This window comes from Notothenia rossii, assembly GCF_949606895.1.
Source record: "Notothenia rossii genome assembly, chromosome: 6".
Taxonomy (NCBI): Eukaryota; Metazoa; Chordata; class Actinopteri; order Perciformes; family Nototheniidae; genus Notothenia; species Notothenia rossii.
Window position 1 is genome coordinate 37,474,654 of NC_136909.1, and position 20,471 is coordinate 37,495,124.

Consider the following 20,471-nt stretch of genomic DNA (forward strand, 5'->3'; position numbering starts at 1 on the left):
ACTCAGTTTCAGGTTACTTATTTAACATAAGATAAGCACAGTATAAAAATAAATAATATCATCTTTCTTCTTGTACTTTATTTTTACATAAAGCTGTAACTTCCTTCCGACCTTCCTTTCCATTTTGTTTAACTGTACAAGGGTATGAAAAACATTCCTCACTTTGGTTCAATTTTGTTTTACGTAGGTAAACTGCAATATATTATTAGGTATTTTGTTGAAATAACAATGATATAAATGAGAAAAAAGCAGCAAATCCTCGCACAAGAGAAACTGGAACCAGAGTACAAAATATAATTATTTATCTTTTCATTTGAACCCTAACCATCAATTCATTAACTGATTCATTAACAAACTGTAAAAATGTGCAGAGTGAAAAATCACAAAACATAATATAGATATAAAATAATAACATGTTTAGATCTCTTTCTCATGACTAACTAGAGAAGCAGTGAAGCTCCAGGAGTTAAATAATTATTCCTCCATAATCGCACACATCGAGTCTTGCCTCGCAGGAGATCAATGTGTCGAGCCGTAAAATACTGCAGCGGCAGAAAATCCTCCCCTGTTGCACCCAGACGTAACGGCAAGTGTCTTAATTAAAACTGGCCCTTCCTGGACGCCATAGACAACATGACACAAGCTCCCTGATTGGCTATAGGACAAATATCTCTTCCCGTTTTGGTGGGCGTCAATAGGCGAGTTTAACAAACACTGAGTTTTAATGGGATCTGCGTGTGAGGCTTCTTCATCAATAGACCTAATGACCGGTTTTAGCCCGGCAGCCGATAATGTGCCGATGGTTAGAGCCGGGTTATCGGATGAGCAGTTCTCCTAGGCAGAGGGCTTCAAAGGCCGGTTTGAGAACCCACAGTGGGCCCCAGCTCCACTCTGTTGGGTCCTAACACAACAGCCAGACAAGGACTCTTAATTACTCACCTTCAAAATACCATAATATGGGGATTTGTATTCATTTGCATCTTTACTCTTATTTTTACTTCATATTCAGATTTTTCTAGTATATCCATCTATCTATCTATCTATCTATCTATCTATCTATCTATCTATCTATCTATCCATACATATCAATTGAATGGAAATGTAGTAGACAACCGAGATAACAAAAGAAAGAAAGAAAGAAAAAAATACAAGTTTCAAAATACTAAGGAATAGTATTTAAGAGTGAGATATCAGTTTAAACCTTTTTTCTGAGGACAACAATTAAATGTTGAGGAAAAAAGTCACAATATTATAAAAAGTTAAAAACTTGTATATTTTCATTAAAGTAATTGTGTGAATACATTTTTTGAGAATTCAGTTTTAATATAGAGAAAATGCCCTCCATTTAAAGAATTGCCCTTTTTGTAAAATGTTGAAAACGTATTTTCTGAGTGTTTTATCTAAAATATTTCCATTATTTTCTTGTTAAACATCGTATTATTTTAAATATGCATCTGGATCTTTGGGCTCTTACATAAATATAACCAATAAAAGCTGATTTGAGGCGAGTGGCTAACGCTCCCATCAGTGACTAGCCTTTGGAGGTAAACAACTTTTCCCATACTATACTATACGTCTAATACAATATCATAAGTCACGTTACAGAACCCATTCAGCTACTCTCCAGTGACCGCTAAAGTTTCTGAAGAGTCTGCATCTGATCAAATATAAAAAACGGTAAAATCCTGCTGTCATTGAACTCAACACTTTCTCTGTTGGAAGCACAAATCATGGCAAGCTGCTCACTCCTGCTGGACTTGGCCCGTGATTACTTTGCATGCCCCACCCTTGCTAACCTCTGACCTCAGACCCCCTCGAGCACCCCCCACCCCCATTTTTCTGAAGTCCTGCTGCGGTCAACAGCAGAGAGACTGATGTCCGCTCCACCGACGTCTGACTGACCTTTACCAGCTCGGCCACAAGGGAGTCATCCATCTCTGTCTCCGAGCATCCTTCACTGCCTCACCCCCCCACCCCCACCTTTTCTCTGTCTCCCCCTCTCTCTCACTAATGCTAATGCCGCTGTTTATAACTGCCACATTGACTTTCCCCTGCCACTGTATGTAAATACAATCTCCTCTGATCAATGGACTGAGAGGTGACATGACGCTGACCACAGGCACACGCACACACACACACCCACGCGCACACACACACACGCACACACACAAACACACACACACACACACACACACACACACACACACACACAAACAATATACACATAACAGTACAGAGTTAAATTCAAAACTTTAAAGATATTTGTGCAAAAAATATAATACAAATGTTTTAATGAAATTCCAGACATAAAGGGGATTGAACCGACCCGATATTTGAATACCTTTGACAAACTTTTTTGATGAAACAGAATTGAATGCTTTCATAGATAATAGACAATAAAATGAACATGTAAGAGTAAGACCAGCAGCAGTCTGTAGTGACGTGACCTACCTCCCACAGGTGTCTGCTGTTCCTGACGGCTCCAGAGTGCAGTTTGTCCAGCAGCAGGGGGACTCCCTGGAAGGGGCCGATCCAGGTCCCCTGAGGGATCCTCTGAGACGCGCAGATCCCGTAACCCAGCCCGGGAACTGTACTGGTGCACAGACACACCTGCAAACACAACACACAGGTCGAATGAGTCCTTCAAATGGAAATGACTGATTCAGTTCAATTATTGAACTTACTACTACTTCAGTCCTAAAGTCTAAAAGCATAAAATAAGAGAGAATCCTCATATTGAAAAAAAGTCATAATATTACAAAAAAAATTTAATTTCACACTTGAAGTCAAAGTTAAAATAAAATGTTTTCATAATCAGATATAATAGATCACTTTAAGTGTAATCTATCAGTACCTGTTCAAGAAAAAAAAAAAGAAGATTTTTGTATTAATCCCTTGGATCATCACTATCTCTTTGCGTAAATAAATATGTTTAAAAAGAATGATTGTTTTTTCCAAAGAAGACACCTTATGCAAGCAAACTCACAAAATGTATCAGTGCAAAACAATGTTTTTTGCAACCTTAAAACTATGTAAAAAGCATTTGTCAGACAAACAGGAAGTGTCACCTCTCTGGGCAGGTCTCTGAGCCAATCAGGGACGTCGGGCATCGTGACGGGAGCCGGCGTGCTGCTGGTGCCGACGAGGCGCCGCAGAGAGTGGAGGGGCCCGTGCATCGGACACTCGCCGTTCCTGTTGTCTGCACACATGTCACAACCTTCAGGAGACAAGAGGGATGTTACATTTTATTAGCAGCAAACGTACCATTATCAAACTGCTATATGACCTAAATACACACCCTTTAATTTTGTATTTATCTAAATGCTGTGTGTGGCCCTTCATTTAACTGTACATGTTTTAAAACCTTTGCAAATTGTGAACATTATGATATTCTCTTTGTGCTTTTTCTTTAAATTTATTGGGACATGTTTTGTTTTTTACTCAGCGGATCATTTAAATTAAGATATTATTTTTACTGAATTTAACAACAGAAGGGTTCAAATGAGTAAGGGGTTAAATATTTAATCAAAAGTTTATTTATGGCCTTTATTTTTTTAATATTCTTCAGCTCATAAGGTTAACTGTATGTTCCTTTCATTAAAGATAAAACACTTTCAAAAGTCCCTTGGTTTAATAAAATAATTGTCTGCTAAAGTGAAACACTGTGTGAAGAACAAGGTATGAGGGAGAAAGAGCATGTGTTTGAAACGCTCCCAAAAAGTCAGTTCGGCTCTCTACACGTTCTTTCTCTCCAGGTTAAATGTGGCGAGCCGCGTATTGCTGGGAATTAGCGAGTGTCAACATTTACTCAGAGATGCAGTCTGACAGTAATGGATGTTAATTGACTGTAGCAACATAATGAGAGATTATTATCTGGACAAAAAACTCCCACAGAGCAGCGAGGCTGAGAGGAACAGGATGTTAATGTTTTGTTCTTCCTGAAATTAAATATCCGCAGTTTGAGAGACTGACGGCTGCTTTGACACCATGATGGATTGAAGAAAATTAAACGACATTAGGGTCATTAATAAACCGCAGAATGAGACACAGCTTCACGGTTGAATAAATGGGAAAAATGTTAAAAAGATTAGGTTCTCCGCAACCCTTGACTTTATGTGGAAGTGTTCACCAATGAGAACACTGTTAATGGGTTACGGTGAGTCACCCTGTGCTTAACAGCTGTGTGAAGAAACAGTGTTTATTTGACTAGATATTAAATGCAAGAAATGTTTCTGTCTCGAGAAACTAAGAGACTTCATATTTAAGGGTAGAAATCCCAACATATTATATGTAGACAATATATATATACAGTATGTATATATAAGAAGAATAGTCAACATTTGGAAAGACTTGACTGCCCCTCCCTGTTGTTTGGCATAAAGTAGTTGGAGGGAACATACATTTACCCTGAAACAATAAACTGCAATTGTTATATTTCAGTTTTTGTTCACATTATTAGCTCATTTTCAGGTTCTCCATGCTTTAATGTTCAAAAAGCTCTTTATTTTTCTCATACTGCCTGTGCTGCAGCACCTCTTTTCACCCTCTGTCTGAAACCAGAGCCCAGTCTGCTCTGATTGGATAGCTGGCCGGCTCTGTTGTTAGTAGTCAACTGCTCAGAGTTGTCCCGCCACTCAGCCTATTACGTGCAATGTACTGGAGTGCTAGCCAATAGAAACAAAAGTGTTACATAGTGATGTCACTATGTTAGAGAAGTGAACAAAGGAGTCCCATGGAGGTGTTTCAGTGTGTGGAGGAGAAACTCCCTCTGGAGGGAACTTTGAGATGTTAGCCTTTGCAGACCATTTAAATGCACACAAACCTATGAAACACACTAAATGAAAAGGAAACTCCCAGAAAGCATAATAGGGCCCCTGGGATGTTGATAAGAGAGGATAAGAAGTGCTCATTTTTAACTTAGCTGTTTTCAACTTTCTCCAAACGTTATGCTAAGCCTGGCTAACCATGTTTTGACTCCAACATAACTTACTGTACGCACTTGAGTCGTGTTAATATATCAAGCTACATTCACATGACATGCAGTAAATCGGCTCTGCGTTGGCGTTGCTGTAGTGTTTCTATGAAGAAAGCAGGGCCGTCCGTCAAGGCTGAAATTAACTTATTAAATAAACGAAACGAAAAATATAGCCTACTTATGCAAACAACATTGAATCTGGACTTGAAATTATTCTGATTAGGCCTAGCCTACATTGCAAATAAGCAGACAGTGCTGCCACACACACACACACACAGACACACACACACACAGACACACACACACACACACACACACACACACACACACACACACACACACCACACACACCACACACACACACACACACACACACACACACACACACACACACACACACACACACACACACACACACACACACACACACACACACACACACACACACACACACCTCTTGTTTCCTCCGCCACATCTCTATGGGCTCAGAACAGTCTCATAATACACACATGCACACAGAAGGATTCACACTTGTATTTCTGGATTCACACTTGTGTCTTTCAATGTACACACAAATGTGTTCCGTTTCATATACATGTAAATAAAATCCAAATACAGAAAAAAGTTTTACATATGTATTTTTGATCCACACATATTTGTTTTCCGTTTAAATCCTCTGAACCTGCAAACACAAACAGCTTTCTGTGCACGGATCGCTGTGCATTTGTGTGTGGTTTTTTGAGACTCCCCTGACGGTCAGCCGAATCGTACTTGTAATTTTTTCTATCTATAGCCCATAAGATATCTCCTTGGTTCTAAGCCAATCACATGAGCGCGCCCCCACGAGGGTAGATTTCTTGCGTTCATGACGTAGCGCTTCATGTACGCATTTCGCGCTGTCCGGAGCTGACAGGTCCATGGAGCCTGCCTGCAGGCGCTAATCTCTGGACACCTCCACTTTCAGTACATTGCCACTTTCTTTTATTTATATTATTAAGGTACAGCGCCACTTTCTGAACCATTGATGAATGCTTGTGTACACAAAAACGGCAGGCAAAACCATTTTAAATGTGTGTTTCCTGTATGGCGAATACAGCTGCTTTATTTATGTCAGTATGAAGTTGTTGTGAGTGTGGAGGGAGCAGCTACAGGTTAGCTTAGCCTAATCGATCAGTGCACTACGAAGCCAGTAATAGACAGTGAACTGTCAACGGGGGGGAGCCCCGCCGGTCATTATCGGCCGATATTCACTCTAAATAGTTTGATCGGTTCTCTCTATAAAGGCCGATCAGGAGAGCTGGATCTGATCGATATGGACATAAACGCGAGTGAAGTGTAACCGGACGCGAGAGAGAGATCAGATCAGCTGCTGAGTTTGACGGAGACAATCAAGAAATCATACCCTCGTGGGGGCGCGCTCATGTGATTGGCTTAGAATGAAGGAGACATCTGATTGGCTATACATAGAAAAAAATACAAGTACGAATCGGGTGAGCGTCAGGGGAGTCTCAAAAAACCCACACACGAATGCACAGCGATCCGTGCACAGAAAGTGGTTTGTGTTTGCAGGTTCAGGGGATTTAAACGGAAAACAAATATGTGAGGATCAAAAATACATATGTAAAACTTTTTTCTTTATTTGGATTTTATTATTTATTATTAAACCTAACCTGCTTTCTCGCGAATTATGCTTTGGCGGCCGTTAATATACCTGGGCGGCCCGCACAAGTAAAGTTTATGTGTGGGAAAACCTGCTATCTTACCAGTTCTTATGCAACTCGCGAATATCTCTCTCTCTCTCTCTCTTCTCTCTTTTCTATCTCTCTCTTCTCCCTTCTCTCTTTTCTCTCTCTCTTCTCTCATCTCTCTTTTCTCTCTCTCTTGCGCACCTGCGCACCAGTTATGTGCAGCCCTGATTATGAGACTGTTCTGAGCCCATACATCTCCTCCGTCCATACCTCTGGGAAAGGTGAGCTTGAGCTAGCCAGGGGAACGTTGCTAGCGCAGCTAACGTTAACGTTAGTGCTAGCATTATCCACGTCTTTAGGCGGCTCTTCTGATCATGTAGTACTAGTAGCAGCTTCACTTGTAGCTTCGGTGCTGCTAGCCTCTTTCTTCTTGTGAATGATATTCTTTTTAGAAAAGAAGTTAAGTAAAAAATGTTTGCCTGCCATTATAGAGCTTTTTCGTTGCGTTCTTGAGGGAAAGAGCTGCCGCAAAATCGGCGGGCGGCGAGCTGGCTTGCTGTGGGTGTGTCACTGATACATCCCCAGCTCGCCCGGCGGTCACGAGCGTGATCATGAATCATACTTTTTTAAGGAATTTGTTTTTATTTTTTTATTATAATTACTGTGAAATGTATTAGGTTTTTATCATTTTTACAACAAATACACACTTGCAACTGATAATGATTTTATATTTATTAGACTATTGAAAAAAAGATCATGCTCCAAATAAGTCCAACACCCACTACACCACTGATTACTGCTGACTTTTTGAGGCGCAATCAATCAAATGACAGCTGTATGAAGTGGCGCAAGCTAGCCAGCCAACTAGCTTTTTTCAGTGCAAGGCTCTGCCCCAAAACATACGTTCAGCAAAGAGAAAATCAGGTATCGTGTGAATGAAGCTTAACTTTATGTCTTCCAATAAATAAGTTTAAAATAAGATTAGGGCTGCAAGATTAATTGAATCGCGATATCAGCTTGTGAGATTACAAGCATTTGCATTTTTAATAAGCTGCAATTTAATTAAATATAAAAATGTGCATGGTGTAGAGCCGATGAATGGGAGTCGGATGCGGTGTGTTTAATATGGAACTCTACACTTTATTTTCCATTTAACTACACACACAAGAACGTACTAGCTGTATGCTACTGTGAAGCTGGAATGCTAACAACAGGAAACCGGAACATCAATTGCAGCATATCCCTCCGGAAGATGGTCGTACACTTGACTGATGATTTCAAATGTATTGAAAACTCAAAAAATCAACGTAAGAGCTACACAAAGACACAAAACAACAAATACATTTAAGCTTTATCCCAGGGGTGTCCAAACTACGGCCCGGGGGCCAAATGCGCCCCGCGGACCATTTTGAATCGGACCTCAGCAAATTCCAAAAGTATAATGGAATATGGCCCACAAATTGAACTTTTGCTTGTCTTATATTGTACTTCTTAAATATAAATGTAAACATATATTACACAGTAGTATTCATGTAGTTAATAAGACCACTTTTCAAATAAATTCAGTCAATTAAAGTTGGAAACATTTTCTAAGGTATCTTAGTTGATAAGAAAAAAGCCCAATGACTTATTTACATAACAAGCTTGAAATACACCATTCCTATTTCTCCTTATTATAATCAATCTAATGAGGCTTCTGTTCCCTTCTCTTGCGATTTGGGTCAAAAGTGACCGAATGACTTTTATTTTAATCATAAATATTGTATTGTTCATCCAATTGCCTAAATACCTTATGTTATCCTCCACACTAGGCCTCTGAACATATACACTTCATGATCACCACTTGCATTGGATTTTGAGTGATTTATTCAACAGTGAAACACCCTTGACGTTTTCGGTCAGATTTGACCGCCATAGAAAATGAATGGGTATGAGTGTATTATGTTCATCCTGCAGATGGAAAACATCAATAGAGTGGCGAAGTAACGCCCATCTACTTCCGGTCCATGGGACCTTATTTCGGAAAAAATAATGTATTGAAGTCAATGGAGAGAGAAAACGTATCTTTCGATCCCGTTTGAATTGTGCCATGAATTACACATATGATGTTTGTCAATCTTAAAAAATAATTTCCATGTCAAAAAAGTCACAGTTTGTCGTAAAACTGTTGAAATATAAGACTATGAAAAATATGCAACTAGAAAGACTACAAATCCCAGAGTTACGTAAGTGATGTCACAATTGTTTTCCTCCACTAAGAGATAGCTAAGATCAACACCATATAGATAGAATCTATATATATGGCGCTGGCTAAGATAAGATAACTTTAACAAGATGCCTGTGTGCTTAGTACCAGGTTGTTATCATACCAGCAATGGGTGTTGCTCGTTCTTTCGCTTCCTGTCTGATGAAAGGACCAGGATTGGCTGGATCAAGTTAGCTACCTAGCTAGTAGCTAGCACGTTAGTTAGCATTACAGCCTTTTCATTTTTATTAGCCTTAATATGAAGTAACATTAAGTAACCCAAAATGTTAAACAGTAAGAGTATTAGTCATATTTCGTGAACCCTTTGAAGAGTACTGTCACCGGTGTGATCATTCTATAATACACAATTTAAGCCCGGGGGAGAAATGCTAACGCTAGCATCGGCGATTGCCAATCTTTTCTACTTCATGCTATCTGCACAAATGGTTGACATTGAACATTAAAAAGATCAGGCAGTTCAGAGAGAATCAAAAGAAGGCAGGCATGCAGCTTTGCATGACATTCTTCTGGACGTGTTTCATTGTGGTGATAGTGAGGGTAGTCAATCGTTTTGTTGACAAGACAGTAGTGACGGCCATCTTGGTGATGTGTGTCGTTTTGCGAGACCAGAGATGTAGTTCATTGAGCGTTTCACACAAACAAATGTGTTACTTGACAGTTTTACGACACATTTTTTTTTTTACTTGCAAAATTATCTTTTAAATTGACAAACATCATATGTGTAATTTGTGGCACAATTCAAACGGGATCGAAAGATAATCTTTCTCTCTCCATTGACTTCAATACATAATTTTTTCGAAATAAGGTCCCATGGAGGTCAACCGGAAAGGGAGGGACTTCGCCACTCTATAGGATCTGTGCACAAGATGGCGTCTATCAACTTTCGGCGGCTGGGTGTGAGGCCGAGTACCTCCGGTTTGAGTACAGAGACATTATATCATATCTAGGGATGGGTATCGTTAAGGTTTTAACGATACTACTACTTTTATCGATACCGCTTATCGGTCCCGTCTTTAAACGGTACTCTTATCGGTTCTTTTGGAGAAAAGAAAAAAAGGTAAACTAACTAAACAAATTGTGAACAAAACTAACATTGCGTTTTATTTAAATTACATAATATTTCACATCAAAATAAACAACAATGCTTTAACAAGTCGTATTAAATAATCTAATGACAGAATTGTAAACACAATAGCTGAAACCTCAACAAAATAAATAACTCAGTTACCTCTAATCATTAACCCATGTTTATATCATTGAGTTAACTCTGTGTGTTGCTGCTAGCATACATAACACCTGACGTGGAAACGTTACTCGTGGATGGGGCTAGAGCTACTAGAAAGACAGTCGAACCCGGTGCATTTCTCCGTCTGAATGTGCTGCACTTTTGCTAAATGTTTAGACAAATTGCTTGTGTTACCGCCCTTACATGCTAAACTCTTATAGCACTTTTGGTAACGAGGATTGTCCACATCGAGACGGGTAAAGTTTAACCACACTTCGGAGCGCATTCTCTCCGCCATCTCCTCCGTGTGTGTGTGTTGCTGCATGTAACAGCCGCGTGTGTGTAAACTGCCCCGCCCCCTCGCAAGCAGGCGGACGAGAGAGATCGAAAATACAAAAAATAATCATGGACGCATTTTGCAGTCTTTTTGCGTATTAGAAACGGAGTTGGCGACACTAAAACTGCAATATAATGTTTGTGTAGCAATAATACACATGACATATTTTTTAGATGTCTCTAGTACAGATAAAAAGACCGATAACGTCGGAGCTTAACGGTACCACGGTCTTTAATAATTCAGCCCCGGGGCCCGTTTAATACCGGGGCTCGGTACCCATCCCTAATCATATCTAGACCAGATGAAGAGGAGATTGAACCAGATGAAGAGGAGATAGAGGAAGATGTCTCAGAAATGGAAGACAACAGCGATCCAGACTATGAGCCTACAACAGACCAGGAAGAGGCACCTGAGGGAGAGGCCCTTGAGATAGAGGCCTCTGAGGAAGAGGAGCCTGAGGTGACATTCCACAATTTTGCATTGCCAACTATGTGCATGAACACACGTGAACACACACACACACACACATGTTCTGTTATGGTATATTTCTCTTTCAATAAATGTTAATTGAAGAAAACAGTATCAGTGTCTTATTTTATATTCATCACAGTGAATGCTGAACTTGATGGGCCCAATCAATACATCCCATACATCATCGGAACGAGAAGAATCTCAGCTACAACACTAACTAAATCATTTCCATCTCCAATAAACACAGCATACATGGCAAGCATTTTTATAATATACAGTAATGTAAAATAAGCACTATCTTTGAACTTACTGCCAAAAATAATATGAAATTCACCCCTGGTGTCATTCTGTCTGTCATCCCTTGATTCTAATTGCTTTGACTGTTCAAATGAGATGTCAACCATCAAAATTGGATAAGGGGTTCCAGAGATATCACTGTGTAAAACACACCGGTCGATTTTGACCGAAAATAGCATGGGAAGGGGGGTATGACCTAACGCAAGAGAAGGGTGAGCTGCCAACACTCACAAGCATAATTTACCAACATTTGATTGATTTTGCTAACTTATAACTGAACTTATGAGGGAGTATACCTCTAGTGCAGGGGTGGGGAACCTCCGGCCCCCGGGCCGTATACGGCTCGGGAGGCAATTTGGTACGGCCCTCGAGATAATTTATAAACACACAATTAAAAAAAAAATAAGCAAGCGAGTGCCTGTTCTCATTCATAACAATCCGTTCGATGTCTCACTATGGGATGCGCCTCAACGCGGCGAAGGTCAGGGTCCATGAACACAACACGAGCCTAACGTTTCATCACGTCGGACAGTGGTGGAGTTCTGACGGAGAGCACCAGAACGTCACTCGGCACTTCAGATAAGGAGCTGTACACATGCCGCAGTTTTTGCGTGGCTGTGTCTTTAGTTGTAAGCCCAGTGGCGATCTGTTTATCTCTCACACTAATCATGCAGTCAATAACTTTGTTGTTAGTAGCATCTGGTTAGCTAGCTATGCTAACGAATATAAGAAGCTTTTTCTACAACCAGTGAGGTAAAGGCACATCTTGATATGATCATTATAGTTATAACAAAATAAGAGAATAAAGTAAACAGGTATAAAATACTATATGACAGTAAAAAAAAGTCGTTATTAATAAACAAGAATACAGTTTGAAAGGAGAGTGATTTGTAAAATATCCATAAAGAAAAAGTAAATATGCTTACAGGTCTGTTTCATATGGATGTTGAGAGATGTATCCATAGATCTCCTAATGTTGCTCTCAAAGTGCACCAGATTGATGCTTATAACTTTAACATTTAAAAAAAAATCTTCACGGGGGAGCAAACTATTGAACTGCAAATAGATTGCAAAGTTATAAAACAGTATAAACGAATCAGGACACATTTTTATATTACAGTTAACCCTAACCTTGTGTCTCTTCGGGGGTTACTTTATGTAAACGTTTTCTTTTGATATCGCCGTATTTAAATGTAGATATCTCCGTTAATGTATTTGCTTTATCTCCGTTCATCTCCTTCAAGTTTTTTTCTTTGGGAACAGTAGCTTCCTGTTAATAGCGCAATGTCGCATTCAAAATAAAAGCATGTCTAAATAAAAGAGGAAGTTGAGTTAAATTATGCTAAAGAAATGTATACAATAGCAATGAAAGGAACAAAAACATTGCAATATCCTTTTCAGGTTCACTTTTATTTAACATATGTTGTTCCAATTGTAGAGGTTACACACAATATGTCCCATTTTGTTACTTGCTATTTTTTCTGTTACATCCTCATTTGTTTGGGCTTTCAGATGTCTTATTTTATGAAAACGTGTTATGTTTTCTTATATTTACTGTTTAGTAGTGCAAAAAGTATGCAGAAGAAAACCTTTAAATCGAAGAAGATATATTGAGGTATTTATTTTATTTGGTCAAATTCTAAGTTATTTTCAAAACAGTAGCCTACTATTAAGATATTTGTGTTATTGTATTTGTTTATGATTTTTTGAGAAATACAGATTTCAAAATGATCATAAGTCTATGCTCTTTCCTTTCCCTGACCAAGCAAGTACATATTACACTTTGTTGATTAAATCTCAATCGCAAATCGCAATATTGTCCACAATAAAGTTTTTCACCCGACAAGGATGAAAAACCAACAGGTTGCTTTAAATAAATATTTGTATGTTGTTTATGTTGGCATTTTATGCTCAGCAGTAGATTGTGATTTATGATCACCACTTGCATTGAACTGTGTTCATCATTTTAAATATAATGCTGTTAAGCTAATTGTGAGGACTTTTTATGCTGAACGCTATCTGAATCCATAATAGAACATCATCATTTATTAGTCCATTTAATTTTTGTAGAAACTATATGAACCTGAAGAGGAATTAATGCTGTAACTTAATGGAGTGGAACTACAGTACTTGCTATCACGTTGTAGTGAAAAATAAGTAAGTACAGCAATAATTCTTAACTTATTCTTATAGTAGGCTATTTGAGTAAATGTACTTGGTTACTTTCCAACACTGGTTCTTTATCATTATTTTCCAAGAGCTGTCACCCTCATCTTATGTTCTCAATCAGCAGGTGAAGACCATACGTTGTGATTCAAAGTTCAAGGAATTAACTTCTGCTTTGAATTATCTCAGGAAGATCATGGAGGGATTCATTTGTTTTACTCTAATACAACATTAGCATTAGCATTTCAAAGTATGTAAAACAATTATGCCGGGATAAATATCTTGTCCGAAAAAACTTTGATGTTGACTTTAGTTAAATGTATTATGTCAACCGATTTCACATAACTGTATTAACATTACATTACATTACATTGCATTTAGCTGACGCTTTTATCCAAAGCGACTTACAATAAGTGCATTCGACCAGGAAGATACAACCTTTAAGAAAACAGAATCATATAAGTACATCAGGTTTCATAGAGCCAAACATTTCAAGTGCTACTCAACTGGCATTTAGAAAGCCAGCCCTTTATTAGTATATAAGTGCTTTGTTAGTAATTCTATCACTCGAAGTGGAGTCTAAAGAGATGAGTTTTCAGTTTGCGTCGGAAGATGTGTAAGCTATCTGCTGTCCTGATTTCAATGGGGAGCTCATTCCACCAACTGGTTCAACTTAATATTATAGCTTTCAACTAACCTAATACAGTTGTGTGACATTTGTTGACGTGATACATTTAATTAAAGTCAACGTTTCTGTTTTTTCAGTGCATGTGATTCCCAGGTGAAAAGTATACAAGCACCATTTTGCAACACCTCTACTCTTTGTGGTAGTTAATAATTACATCTAGATGTATTTGATTAAGAGTGAATATTAGTCTATCTATTAATATGTTTTACTTTTATTGTGCATAGACTAGGTGGGAACAGCTAGGCCTTATATCACTACTACTATTGATGCAGTAACAAATATGTTAACTTGATAACTTTAAGAATGATAAACTATACAGTCATTTTTTTATAATTTAATTAAGTTTATAATATATTAACTTAAAAAAGTTACAATAAATATGGATGGTAACATTTATAGAAATCTACAATAAGTTTAAATATATCCATGAATGTTTTGTTTTGTTTTTTTGCTTTCGAGAGGTTTGTAACCAAAGAAAAACATTCAAAAAGTTCCACTTTCAAACTTTTTCTGGAGTTTTTTGTCATATGCACTTGTCTTTGCTTGACTAAAATAAGGTAATAATGTATCAACTATCTCTAGTACATCTTAGAAAACATCCATCCATTTGCTGCTGATGGCCACAATATTTTACCTGAAGCTAAAAGTCAATTGACATGTGTTAACATTTGTTTAACACTAGAAATCATTTGATGTGAAATAACATGTGATTATAGCACATGTGCAACAAGATATCGGTTATGGTTAATACTGACACTACATACACAGTAAATGAAGCGAACGCTTCTTGCAGCTCTTTTAGTAAAAGCCTTTTTTCTCTTCCCTCGTTCAGACTGATGAACTGGCTGTGAACTTGTTATGGCGTTCTCTCCTCGCTGCCCATCATTCAAACTCAGTATTCTGTTACATCCATCGCCAGTGTTTAGACAGCTCCGCTCTGCCTCTGAAGTCTGAGCACCAAACGCCGTTTCAAGCTAAAAGTCTGCCGGCATACTTAATCCACAAAATAAGGATTATTTGGTAAATTAATCCTCCTAAAAACCTTGATTCCAAACATGTTTCTCTCTTAATATACGTGTATTTTAAAAGCACAGGTGATAATCCGCATCATTAACATGTCAGTCACTGTAATTGAGTCCCTTCCCATTTCTAAATTTGAGTGTAAAAGAAAACACAGTTTCCTGACTTTCTGCCATCACAAAGAGAGAAGGTCGAAGCTCTGTAACAAACTCCTGGACTCCTTCTCAACAAAACCATCACACTTCATAAAGACTATCGCTGTTAATGACTGCGTTTGTTTCCAACACAGCTGCAAGTCCAGATGAGGATGGACCACACAGAGCGACTGCTCTATAATCCATAAACCCACGCGGACCAAACCTCCACAGATCTGAGCCTTTTAGCTCCTGATTTTGGCTTTTATGGCACTTTTTGTTCATCAAACAAGCTCAGGTAAAGCCACTGTATATCAAATGCGCCGCCACTGAACCTAGCTAGGAACAAAGCGTAGCATTTAGCAGCTAAACAAACAAACATTTCCCTCAGGAGATGGTGGAGACCAAAACAAGAGATAAAAGATAAAGAAAATATTGGATTTACATTAATTAGACAGACAAAATAATGATAATAGGTTGAGGTTTAGTGTGTCTTTGAGATGTTTGGACAGAAATCACTGAATGCAACTTTGTAAATCTCACATTTTCATGGTCTTTAAATCATTTTTTGACTAACAGGAATATTGTTTTCTGGCCTCGCTTTAAAATGTTACGGGGGAAATCTGCATTTTGGTATGAGGTTCCCCGGTTTAGACAAACCCTGCTTTATGCGTATGTTGCCTCTAAACATGGAACACATTGGAAGTTGGGGACTCGAAGATACAACGGATAGAAACCAACGAACAGACCAGTGTGTGTGTGTGTGTGTGTGTGTGTGTGTGTGTGTGTGTGTGTGTGTGTGTGTGTGTGTGTGTGTGTGTGTGTGTGTGTGTGTGTGTGTGTGTGTCTGTGTGTGTGTGTGTGTGTGTGTGTGTGTGTGTGTGTGTGTGTGTGTGTGTGTGTGTGTGTGTGTGTGTGTGTGTGTGTGTTTTAAAAAACGAGTTTATTAAATCACACTAAAGCTGCCAGTGCTGCTGGAACTTAAACACTCTGTGTTTTTTTATTTGTCCCAGATGTTTGACAACTTCCAGTCATAACTTGTATTTCTCTAACAGAACATAGTGAATGGTATATAATTGTATATTGAATTTATAAACTCCAGAATTGTTATATTTTTCTTCCGTTTTGTGCTTCCTTAAAAGGGAAACAGTTGAGTTATGGACTTGTATGTTTCATTTTGGAAAGAAATACTGAACTGGCTACATTTTTATAGTTTTCCTAGTACAAAATATTAAACCTTCCGCTGCAAAATATTATTAGCAATATATGTCGTCTGAAAAGGATTAGTTGAAATATGTATGTCAGAAAACATATTTAAAGTATTAATATCTAAAAAGCTTTCAGTCCCAAATTGACTGCCCTTTTAATTAAGAGATCAAAATCAGACAATGCAGCCAATTTTTGTGTAACTATGACATCATCAGGCTTTCTTTTTTGGTAGGAGATGACCTATATGAGGGACTAAGGCTGCTTTGAGTTTGATCTATATGTCACATCACACAAGTCCCCCAACTTCATGGAAGTGGAACTAACACTTTAAAAAATAAATTCACCAAATTGTATAATTTATTTATTAATATAAACATTTGTTTTAATTTCATTCCTCTACAATATGAAGGCAATTAAATAAGTCTATGATTCAAAATCACACCTATAAAAAACGTTACCATTTCAGTATGTTGCAGAACAATATTGATCTTGAATCTATTATGTTATTGCATCCAAAATGATAGAGAGTCGGACTTGGCTGAAATATAGATATACTTATTTATGTAATATGCAGTCTTAAATTAAATAGAATAAAGAAATAAATATTTGAAAAAAACATTGCAGTTACCGAAAAACATATTGTAGCTTAAATAGAGAGATTAAATAGTCATTACCACAAATATGTTTAGTCGTTTTTATCTTTTATGGACAATTACTATTACTATTATTATTAGTGTAAATAATAATCAAGGTTGACGGGTGACACATGGGAGAGAGAGTGTGTGAGACTGCTTTATCTGCACCCCCATACAGACCCCCCCCCCCCCCACACACACACACACACACACACACACACACACACACACACACACACACACACACACACACACACACACACAGACCTCATACGGCCGTGTTGGGATGATAAATAGCGGGCCGGTGGCCGGTGGATCGATTCCCCTCCTCTCCCTGTCCTCCCAGAACTCCCCCCCCCCCCCCCCCCCCCCCGCCCCCTCCTCACTCTGTCCCCTTCTCTCTCACACGCACACACTCTTCCGCAAACACAAAACTATATACGGCAATTAATTCCTGCTTGTCCCACCATCCCTCATCGGCCCTGCCGGCGAGTATCGACGCAGATTACTGCTGATGGTCCGTTTTATCACCGCGGAATATACAGCGATGAGCGCTCATATAGACACACACACACACACACACACACACACACACACACACACACACACACACACACACACACACACACACACACACACACACACACTGATGTTTAGGATCGCGGCTGCCTGAAACCAAAAACAGCGACACTCACTTCATAAAAAAGTTTCGATACAGATGTCACAGCGTGAACCTATGACCTTATATTATAGGGTTATTATAGGAGTATATAAGCTTGTCGACACCGCTGTAGCAGGATAAAAGCCTATATTATCTAGACAAATATTCAGAATATGTTTACGAATCCCATCTAAAGGCCGCGGTAGATCAAATTAAATAGCCTACATAAACGAGTTTAAAAGAACTACAGTCGACTCAAAGCTCCAATAGAAATATTTCACATATAGGCTATTATTGGAAAACAATATATCAATACGATGATATAGCCAACAATCATCTTTAGGCTATTATAGGCCTGACGCACTATTTAAAGAGAGAAGCCTGATGTGCAACAAAAGGCACTTATATTATAAATATATACACTAATTTTATTGAGATATTAAACAAATCGTTTAAAAGATGTATTTATAGCCTATATTAAAAAAATCCCATTATGTTAAACAAACCGTACATTGACGCGACACACTGAACTATAGCGTAGCCTACTTTAACAAAAAAAAACAATGGTGATGCAACAATAAATTCCCTAAGGAAACGTGACGGAAATATCATAATTTCGTGAGTGACCGAATTAAAAAAAACATTTAAAAAGCTCATAAAACGACAGCTATAGGCCATGGATTCGCATCTAAGGAAGTTATGTTGGTGTTGATTAAAGGCCAGTTATTATATTAATGGCGAAAGAAACGTAGGCTAATCAACATTGAACATTAACAAAAACAATTATTGGAGTATAGCCGACATTGTTACACTAATATCGTAAGTAAAATATAAACGGGCACAAAAAGTAAAATGTTAAGCTTCCAAAACACGACTTTTAAACATTTAACAGTGCCAACTTACAGACACGAGACTTCACTTTGATCTTCTCCACGTGCACAGCGGGAAGTGGGGACTTCGGCTCAAACCGGGAGTGTTCGGTGCCGTGAAACCGGACACACCCGCTGAGCTCCTCCTCTACAGTGTGTAACGGGACATGCTGAGTTAACTAATCAAACGCACCTCCGTGTCGCAGCTATGAAACATGAAAGCGATGGTGTGTGCGTGTGTGTGTGTGTGTGTGTGTGTGTGTGTGTGTGTGTGTGTGTGTGTGTGTGTGTGTGTGTGTGTGTGTGTGTGCGTGTGAGTGTTTGTGTGTCTGTCTGTCTGTGTGTGTGTGTGTGTGTGTGTGTGTGTGTGTGTGTGTGTGTGTGTGTGTGTGTGTGTGTGTGTGTGTGTGTGTGTGTGTGTGTGTGTGTGTGTGTGTGTGTGTGTGTGTGTGTGTTTGTGACTGTATGTGTGTGAGCTGGACAGATATTGACAGAGCGCCCGTGATGCATGAAAAACGTAAGCGCACACACAAAGCGGAGATCAGAGTAATAAAAGACTGATCAATTCACGCGGAATAAAGAAAACAGTGTTTTTATTATTTTACTGCGGAGTTGAAAACTGAAAATAACAGAGAGAGTAAAACATTTTAAGAAAAGTAGTCTGAACTGTTTCGAAAAATAATGAAAAATAAAAACGAAAATAAAAATACATGAACTTAATAAACTGAACGCTTCTGACGCAGTTTATTTTATTTTTTAAAACGCGAAAAAGTGAAATAATACGTAAATATTTATTAATCAATCTCTTTCATTTTAATTTAAGTGAAATGAATAATTATCCCACATGTTCTAACAGAACGAAAAAGTTAAAAGACTAGGCAGACAGGTTTAAAACCCGATGATTATTTAAATGAAATCTAAATAAAGTGTGCTTTAATATTGACTGTGTTGCAGGCCTGCTGCTGCTGTCTGAGGGTTTGAACCCCAGGGCAGACTGCTGCTGACCTCTGACCCCGCCACACACACCCTCCTCTTACTGTCCAACACTGCAGCTGTCTAACCACTGTAACATCCCAAAAACACACACTACAACTAATGACCAAATGAATTTCCTATTACAGCTTTAAGTATTGTATTTTACTCTGGTGAAAATTGTTTTAAAGTGGGAACAATTTATTAAAAAAGAAATGTCTTAATGATTTATTTCTGTTAGGTGCATTGAAGGCTTGAGTAATTTTTGGTGGAGCCTGGAATAGATACATGTTTTAGAAGTATTGTGAGTAGTGTTGTTAATGCTAAATGAAAAATATTTTAGGAGGATAAAATATTATATAAAGTCATTATGAATTTACAGCTGCTTTGACCAAAACTTAACATAGCTTGTCGGGAAATTATAATTTTAAATTATGTTTTTGTATTTGAAAGATTATTAAAACAGCTTAGTTGAAGTTCAATAAACCATACAAAACTGAAAATAAACTAATATAAGAACTATGTAGAAATATATTACAACAATTATGTAGTTATAAAAATACTTAAAAACACTGTCTGAAATTACAACAACGCAATTAATTACCACTACCAACTATTATTGGAATATTACCGAAGTACTAAAATTAAAAATAATATAAATATTTCTGTTTCTGCTTTATTATATTACATTTATATAATTGTATAAATAAGAATCAAACGTCACAAGGTACTAACTCACTGCTGAACATAACAGAGAACAATATAACACTATGTGGGAATGTTATTTACTATATGAATATTACAGGAACTTTAGGTAAGTTAAAATATAGTGACAAAAGGTCAAAAGTCACGGCTGAC

At 38.0% G+C, this 20,471-nt stretch overlaps 1 protein-coding gene across 4 annotated transcripts in view; it reads right to left on the reverse strand.

Annotated features, from left to right (window-relative positions):
- Nucleotides 1–20,471, reverse strand: part of prdm6 (PR domain containing 6) — a 157,877-nt gene that overhangs the window by 134,545 nt on the left and 2,861 nt on the right. For all 4 annotated transcript variants that reach the window (XM_079690585.1, XM_079690584.1, XM_079690587.1 and 1 more), the window contains exons 3-4: nt 3,069–3,217; nt 2,452–2,610 (exon numbers count right to left, since the gene is read on the reverse strand). In XM_079690585.1, the coding sequence (XP_079546711.1) occupies nt 2,452–2,610; nt 3,069–3,217 (308 nt within the window). The remainder of the gene's footprint in view (nt 1–2,451; nt 2,611–3,068; nt 3,218–20,471) is intronic.